Source organism: Natator depressus, chromosome 21, assembly GCF_965152275.1.
Source record: "Natator depressus isolate rNatDep1 chromosome 21, rNatDep2.hap1, whole genome shotgun sequence".
NCBI classification, from domain to species: Eukaryota; Metazoa; Chordata; order Testudines; family Cheloniidae; genus Natator; species Natator depressus.
This window is the reverse complement of record NC_134254.1, coordinates 10675144-10683961: the sequence shown is the minus strand read 5'-3', so window position 1 is coordinate 10683961 and position 8818 is coordinate 10675144. Positions and strand designations below refer to the sequence as shown.

At 53.6% G+C, this 8818-nt stretch overlaps 1 protein-coding gene across 1 annotated transcript; it reads left to right on the top strand.

Annotated features, from left to right (window-relative positions):
- Window positions 1–363: 363 nt before the first annotated feature.
- SPDEF (SAM pointed domain containing ETS transcription factor) lies at window positions 364–8411 on the top strand. The gene is made up of 5 exons (XM_074936246.1): window positions 364–1249; window positions 4633–4830; window positions 5058–5105; window positions 6936–7076; window positions 8070–8411. The coding sequence occupies exons 1-5, from the start codon at window positions 784–786 to the stop codon at window positions 8246–8248; spliced, it is 1032 nt and encodes a 343-aa protein (XP_074792347.1). The 5' UTR covers window positions 364–783; the 3' UTR covers window positions 8249–8411.
- Window positions 8412–8818: the final 407 nt, after the last annotated feature.

The window sequence follows — 8818 nt, the reverse complement described above, 5'->3', positions numbered from 1 at the left end:
TGGTCCCTGCCCCACTCAGATGGGCCTTGTCTCTGTTATTTTAACTGATAGATGCTCGGAGGCCCAGCCTGGAGCAGATGCGGTGAGGGGGAATGTTCTGCCTGAGATACAGGGCTCTGTCTAACCCTGCCACAAGCAGCATCTCCCTTGCCCTGCCCTGGGTGGCTGTGACCACTGTGCTCAGGTTCCTGCCAGAGATGCTCTCCCTGTCCAAGTCAGAGTGCTCAGAAGCCAGACTCCCCAGGCATACCCCCGTCTCTGGTTGTGTGTCCCTTTCTTCCCAAGGAATGCGCAATTCCCCACTCGAGGCTGATGGCTTCTTTGTCTCAAACAAGCTTCAGCTCACCCACCCACCCCAGCCGACTGCGGGAAGGGGTTTATTTGCCCTGCACCATTTTCCTTCCTATCCCCTCCAGAAAATTAGCACCCTGGTCAGGGTGACTCTCCCTCATATTTGGAATCTGATCGTTCCAGGCAGATTGGCTTTTCCCCGCTCCCCTTCTCCCCCCTGATTGCCAAATGACCCAGAAGTGAAGGAGTCACCCGGGCCTGCGAAGAGCTATTTAACCAGTTTTCATCTGGGGGTCTCTTTGGGCGTCGAGTGGCTCTTTGGAGGCTTCTTTCCCACTAACAGGCTTAGCTTTCCCCCTTTGTGCCTGACCACTGGGCAGAAAGGCAGGAATTATTATCAAGCCCCAGCCCTTTCTGACTGGTGCTTGTTGGTTTGTTTCTCTCTCCACCCCTTGGTGGCTGACAGACTTGGAGACGCACCCAGGCAGAGTGATGGGCAGCGCAGGCCAGGGGCTGACCGCTCTGCCTCATGGCAGGATTGCCCTGCAGGAAGCCCTTCTGCTGACCAGCCTGGAGAAGCCCCCAGCCGCACAAGACCCCGATACCCGGAGCTGGAGCTCCCTGGACAGCCCCAGCCCCCCGGCCACACCCGAGCAGACCCTGCCCACTTTCTACCTCCACTACTTCGATATGCTCTACTCAGAGGACACCAGCTGGGTGCCCAAGGGCCTGGGGGAGACTCCTCAGGACAGCGGCCAAGGGGGCAGGGGCGAAGGGCAGAAGGAGCCAGAGCAGTGTCCCATCATCGACAGCCAGGGCTTGGGGCTGAGCCCCGACATGGACTACCAGGAGAGCCTCCACCTGGAGGAGCACTCGCTGGAGCAGGTGCAGAGCATGGTGGTGGGCGAAGTGCTAAAGGACATCGAGACGGCTTGCAAGCTCCTCAACATTGCAGCAGGTGGGTGCCCCCTTCTGTATCTCCATTTTCACGCTGTGTGTGTGTGTATGGGGGGGGAATAGGGGGCCAGGGAGAGCTCAGCGCCTTGTTGTGGGGAGACCGGAGGCTCGGGGGGCTCCAGACTGAGCTGTGGAGCTTGTCACCTCTCGCTTGCTGGTTCGGATTCAGCTCGGCAGTGGGTGAAAGGCATCGGTAGCTCTTGGTCCAGGATGTCCATGGAGTGACTCTAGAGTTCCTGGCCCTCCACAGTTACCAGAGAGCACTGGGATGTGCTGTGTACGCTGGTATCCACAGCGCAGCCGACATCAACGGCTGGACCCAAAGCCCTTTGAAGGCACTGGAAGTTTTTCTGTTGTCCTCAGTGAGCTTTGGGTCAGGTCCTAATTGTCCTCTTTGTTGGCACTCTCAGCAGAGAGGTCAAAGACTGACTGGGCCATGGAGGCCAGGCTCCTTCCTCACCCCTCACTTCCTCCAGGGCAGGGCTGAGTCGCGTTTCCAGGGCCGGGGATGTCGAAGGAAAGACACCCCCACTGGCCTCTGTGGACTTCCCCGGCACAACACTCGCCGAAGCAAAAACAGCCACGTGGATTCCTTTTTTCTGTTCAGACCCTTTTATTTGAAAGGAATTTAAATAATCAAACCGTTCTGCTGGGTTGCAATAGAGTGAGTGGGGTGTGCGTGAGGCCCTGAGAGGGCAGCATCTGGCACATCTGGATCCCAGCAGTGCCAAACGTTTTCAAACAGGAGAGGGCAGGGGGTGGAAGAGTCTGAGGCCCGGTCTGCGCCTAAAACTTAGGTCGGTTTAGCTGCATTGCTCAAGGCTGTGAAAATTTCACACCCTGAGCACTGTAGTTGGGTCGACTTAACCCCCAGTGTAGGATTCTTCCGATGACCACTGGAAAGGTGGATTACCTACATCAACAGAAACCCCCCTTCTGTCGATATAGGAAGTGTCTACACTGCAGTGATGCAGTGCCATAGCCCAGCTGCTGTAGCAGCAAGAGTGTAGACATGGCTTCATATTTCCTAAATCAGTCTTCTAGATGTTTCCCACGAGCAGAACATTCTGGTCTCCCCAGGGGCTGGGGCAGCTGGATTTATAGGGACTAGAAGGTTTTCCCCATCTCCCATGTATATGACCATGTGAAATATATTTCACTGGGTTGCAGGGGGAATCTCTTCCCCAGGGGAGAAAAGTGTCTTTGAAGTCACGTGTGTTAAGCAAGTGGACGGCAGGTGAGGAAGGGAGCAGCTGGATGGGTTTCCTTCCTTCTTCCTGGCTAATTTCCCACTTGGGAGAGCTGATGGTAGAACATTGAGTGTCTGACAGAACTGTCCTCTCAGGTGATTCTTCTAGGGAGTGGGGGTGGGACTGCTTTTCATTGACGTCAATGGTAAAACTGCCAGTGACACCAACAGGGAGCAGGATTGGGCTGCAGGGGTGTGATAGTGAAACTTTAAAGTGCCACACGCACCATGGGGGGGAAAAAAAGTCATGCCAGGGAATAGTGGCGCAGTGGGAAGGGAACAACTCCCCCCCCCCCCCCCCGATGCGAATACCCTTGATTTATGGTGTGGGGGTTGAGCATCTGGACCCAAATGTTGCATTGTGGTTCGTACCTCTCTCTAAAATCATCTGGCGCACGTGTTTAAATGCAATGGCATGAGATATCTGTGGACGTGCCTTTGAGTTACAAGCAGCCTACCGCAGGGTTGCAGCCATCTGGCACTAGTCATGACGGGATTTAGTAGGAACCAGAATGAGCAATCTGATCTTCAAAGGAGCCTCAGCTGGCTCCTGTCTGAGTCAAAGGGCATTTTCTCACTGAATTAAGTGGGAGCAGGAGCAGGGTCGAAGTGTGGCCTTCTCACGCCAATGGTGCAAAAGTGCACCTTGCACGTCCTCTCTGAAGAGCCAAACCCAGCAGTGAGCTCGGGACCCTGCAAACAGCACTTCATTGTCCCAATGCCGGAGCAGACAGTGCAGTCAGAGGTGGGGTTTGGGATCTGGGGCCTGTAGGAGAAACAGCTGGAGCCAGAAACAGAGAGTCCCAGCTAGATAATCAAAACTACACTGCGCATTTTAACCGCTGCCTTGCACTGATTGTAAAGGACTCTTCAAGGTGCACTGGGACAGAGAGCAAAGGTGGCAAAGTCTCCAGCTGGGGGCAGATATGTTTGGTTTACTAGGATGAGTTCCTTTGGCATGACGAACTTTGGGCCAGCTCCTTAGCTGGTGTAAATCAATGGAGCTGTGTGAATTTACACCCTTTGAGGATCCCCCATATATTTTGGGGGAGGGGTGTCTAAAATAACTCGCAGGGTTTCTACCTCTAAAGCTGGATCAGGGCCTGAACCGGAGTCCCAGATCCAAACTGGCTTGGCTTTGAAGCTCAGAACCACCGCAGAACTCTGGCTGGTCTCTCGCTGCATTTGAAATATTTTGTATCCTGTGGAGTTTCTTAAGCATCTATAAAGCCACTGCATTGAGGCATTAAGAACATTGGACTGGCTCTTCCACTGGTCCCTTTGGCAGTCAGCGTGGCTATGCTGATTTCCATCCGCTGAAGCCTTGTATCTTGCGGCATGTGGGAAGCTGAGTTGCCCTATCACATGTGTGCAAGCAGTAGCCACTGGCTGGATGCACAGCCCTGCTGGGCACCCCTGAGCCAGGCGCTCTTCCAGAGGGTGCCGCTGTTTCACAAACAGTGGTGATGGGAAACAAAGTGATTTGACACGCGGAGGACAAATATGCCCCTTTAGGAGAACCAGCCCTTCAGACAGGTCATGCTGCTGTTGCTTCCACCGTGGGCATGCGGTCCGTCTTGTTCTCCTGATTGGACTGTTCATTGGAAAGTGCGCTTGCTGGCCTTGGTGCAAAGAGACTTGCTCCTTACAGCTCGGCTGGGCCTGCACCGGGGAGGCTCCCCTGTGCTGTAGGTGAAGGGTGCTTCTGATGCTCCCTTCCCCTGCCCCGCACCCCCATGACCTGTGGTTTTGAAATCTGTTGACTGGGGTTGAATTTTCTCCCAGTAAAGGCAGGGACTTTCTGCAGGTGGGGCGTTCCCCTGACAGGAAGGGGACCTGGTTCCCAGGGAGATGGGCAAAGAAGGAGGCAGGGAACCCAGGAAAGGATCAAAGATCCATGTTTCCAGTGGTTGAAGTAGATTGAAACTGGAGGGGTAGTTTCCTTGCCCCAGCCGTGGAGGAGGGGGAATGGGCAGGGAGTACTGCTCCCCCACGCCGAGGCAGCTCCCCTCTCTTTTAGCATGGGAAGGGTGCTGTGTTCCCTGTTGTTGTAACCCTTGCTGAGTGTTCTCTGGAGGGGAAGTGTCCCCTGGCCCCACTCACCAGGACCGGGGCGTTTTGTTTCTCTTCCACAGATCCGGCGGACTGGAGTCCAGGAAACGTCCAGAAGTGGATCTTATGGACCGAGCACCAGTACCGACTGCCCCAGATCGGGAAATCTTTCCAGGACCTGTCTGGGAAGGATCTGTGTGCCATGTCAGAGGAGCAGTTCCGTCAGCGCTCCCTGGTGTGCGGGGACGTGCTGCATGCTCACCTGGACATCTGGAAATCAGGTACATGCTGGCGGAGTTGGAGGAGGTGGGGTGAGCGTGGCAAAGTTTCCTCAACTGAAAAGCTTGGGGGCTGATGCCCAGTTAGCTGGGACCCATTCATGCTTCTTTGGGACATTTGTCTCTCTCCCCCCTTGTTACCCGTGGGAGTGAGCTTTGTAGTGGGTGGATTCTGTTCCCCTCGCGTGACGCTCGCGCCCTCTCTGACACCGACCGTGCTTCCCTTCCAGCTGCCTGGATGAAGGAGAAGGCTACGCCCGGAGAAGTGCGATACTGCGGTGAGTTCCCACCTTTGCCAAGGACAGGAAGTGAGGAGGGGTAGGAATGGTGGTGAGCGGGAGCCGGTTCGCGCGAACCGGTTGTTAAATTTTTCAGCCAGTTTAGAACCGGTTGTTAAATTTTGCAGCTGGTTGAGAAAAGGTTGTTAAAGGGGTGGGCAAACTCCTGTCCTGCCCGTCCCACCCGAGCTCTCGGCTCCCCCTGTGAATTTGTACTCACCCGGCGGCACTGGGCTCCTTCGGCGGCATTTCGGCGGTGGGCCCTTCAGTGCCGACGAAGACCCAGACCGAGTGAAGAACGTGCCGCCGAAGACCCGGAGTGACTGAAGGAACCGGATCTTCAGCTTCTGGCAGCTCATCACTGGGCAGGAGGGAAGCTGGGGGTCAGTGAACCTGTTTCTCTCTTACGATTCAGTGACTGGGCCTCCAGTTATTTCAGGGGTTGCTTCTCTCTTAATCAGGACCAATATGTTAATCATAATTAATTCTCAGAGTGGTAATTATAATACACTATTTATTAGTCAATAACAGCCTGGCTAATGAGTCAAAAATGAGTAAAAAGAAAAGGAGGACTTGTGGCACCTTAGAGAATAATCAATTTATTTGATCATAAGCTTTCGTGAGCTACAGCTCACTTCATCGGATGCATACTGTGGAAAGTGTAGAAGATCTTTTTATATACACACAAGGCATGAAAAAATACCTCCCACAACCCCACTCTTCTGCTGGTAATAGCTTATCTAAAGTGATCACTCTCCTTACAATGTGTATGATAATCAAGTTGGGCCATTTCCAACACAAATCCAGGTTTTCTCCCCCCCCCCGCCCCACACAAACAAACACACACACACACACACACACACACACACAAACCCACTCTCCTGCTGGTAATAGCTTATCTAAAGTGACCACTCTCCTTACAATGTGTATGATAATCGAGGTGGGCCATTTCCAGCACAAATCCACCCTGGATTTGTGCTGGAAATGGCCCACCTCGATTATCATACACGTTGTAAGGAGAGTGGTCACTTTAGATAAGCTATTACCAGCAGGAGAGTGGGGTGGGGGGAGGTATTTTTTCATGCTTTGTGTGTATATAAAAAGATCTTCTGCACTTTCCACAGTATGCATCCGATGAAGTGAGCTGTAGCTCACGAAAGCTTATGATCAAATAAATTGGTTAGTCTCTAAGGTGCCACAAGTACTCCTTTTCTTTTTGCGAATACAGACTAACACGGCTGCTACTCTGAAACCTGTCAAAAATGAGTCCGGTTAATAACAAGCCCAAAGGGGACATGACTATCAGATCTATCCCAGATACATATCCCTGATATTGGAGTGCCTGATAATCCGGTGTGTATTTATTATTAATGTATTATTACTGTGGCACTCAGGAGTCCCAGCCATGGACCAGCACCTCGCTGTGCTCGGCGCTGTACAAATACAGAACAAAAAGATGGTCCCTGCCCCAAAGGGCTGACAAACTCAGTCTTTACAACACTTCTGGGAGGCAGGGCAGGGCTATTATCCCCAGCTTACAGCTGGGGCACTGAGGCACAGAAAGGCTAAGTGACTTGCCAAGGGTCACACAGGGAGTCTGTGGCAGAGTAGGGAACTCAGCCTGAGATTCCCAAGTTGCAGGCTATTGCCCTGCCCACTGAACCATCCTTCCTCTCATCAGATGGCAGCAATTTTTGGCCAGTGATGAGTCGCAATGACTTGGGCAAGCTGAAGGGGAAAGACTCCCTCTGTTCCCAGTCTCCAGAGCCACTCGCTCCTGTGCTGATAGCGACTGACTAACAGCTGGCATGTGCTTCCTTTCTGCCGCAGCGGGTGACGAGAGCTGGACAGATAGCGAGGTGGACTCCTCCTGCTCGGGCCAGCCCATCCACCTCTGGCAGTTCCTCAAAGAGCTTTTGCTGAAGCCTCATCACTATGGTCGGTTCATTCGCTGGCTCAATAAGGAGAAAGGTGGGGGCCGTTGACTCCTCCTGGGGAACTCAAAGCCACTTTTTGTATCTGCGGCACAACCCCCGCCCCCCAGGCCCCACAGTGTCGAGTCTCATAGCACGAGTATTCACCCAGGCAGGTCCTCCGTCACAGAGCTCTCTGGGCCGGATTCTGCTGTCGTCATTCCGTCAATCCACAGGGCCAGATTTTCTGCTCTGCTCTTCTCTTTGCACCCAGAAAATCAAGCCCAGTGACTCCCAGTTTACACTGGTGTGAGCAAGATCAGAATCAGATGGTATGCTTGGGTGTCTCCCTGTCTGTATGACTAAGGTACCCATTGCCATAGATACAAATCTGAGTCTCCCATTATCTTTCCCAAACTCCATCCCTCAGTGGGTTTGTGGGAACCCAAGCTCTATTTTCCATTCCCTAAACTTCCCTCCTGGTGAAACTGGGCTCCTGATCCTGGATTCCTGTCGCGCCTAGATCAAAGCCCGAGCATGCTCAGCTCTGCACATGGCGGCTGTGTCTATCCAGCACACGGCAGCAAGCCTCTGAGCTCGGGTCGACAGGCGAACGCTCATGGGGCTCACCCTGCTGTAGACGTGTAGCTATGTAGACGTTGCAGCCTAGGATCTGACGCTTATGCCCCCTGCCCCAGGCGTCCGAGCCCGATGCTGAACGTCCTCCCAGCTGTTCTTAGCATGAACCCCGTGAGCCTGAGTTTGCTGAGCTGGGCTCAGAGGTTCACTGCCGCTGCCTGTGTTCGATGTGCCCACAGAGTCCCTGCCCCAAAGACTTTACAAGGCAGACGAAGGGTGAGAGGGGAAACAGCCACACGGAGAGTGGGAGTCACTTGTCAGCATCCCCCCAGTGGAGCGGTGTCAGACCTGGGACTAGAGCCCAAATTTCCCGAGTCCTGTGCTCTGCCCACTAGATTACGCGGCCTCTCAGTGACCTTGGGTCCTCATCCTGTATTTTTGCCTCCTTTTTCTCTGCATGTTCCTCTCTCAGGCATATTCAAGATCGAGGACTCTGCCCAGGTGGCTCGTTTATGGGGAATCCGGAAGAACCGGCCCGCCATGAACTATGACAAGCTGAGCCGCTCCATCCGGCAGTATTACAAGAAAGGGATCATCCGGAAACCTGACATCTCCCAGCGCCTGGTCTACCAGTTTGTACACCCCGTCTGAGAAGGGGGCAGGAGCAGGGGAACGGACTGACCTCCTGGTGGGATCCCTGTAACCACAGCACCTCCCACCCGCTTCCAAAAAGAGATCCACCTTTGATAATAAAGCTGAAGTCTAGGATTGTGCAAGAGGCTGGAAATGCATCAAACTTCCCGGATGAACTTCAGAGCTTCCAACCTCCCCCAGTCTACAAAGCGTGTGTGCTGGGGGGAAGAACCCCTGCCTAGCAATGGACTGCCTGTGAAATAGAGTGTATACATTTAATTCTGGGGCCAATGAGTTTGTGTAAAAAGCCCCTTTCTCCCTCTAAAGCTGCGGTGTGAGGGAATCAAGTGTGTGAGAGGAGGGTATAACAATTGGGTGGGGTGCAGGGGCTGAGGGGATGCTGCCTGCAAGCAACATCAAACCAATAGAAGTTACGTCTGGCTGTTGTGGATGAGGTTAAATTTCCCCCCGCAGCTTTTCAAGTCTTTGGCTGTGTGAGAGGCACCACCAGGCCAGATGCCACTTAGCAGAGATTTATGACACCCTGGAGGTCACGCAGCAAAGCAGCTGGGGGTAGCACCCAGGAGT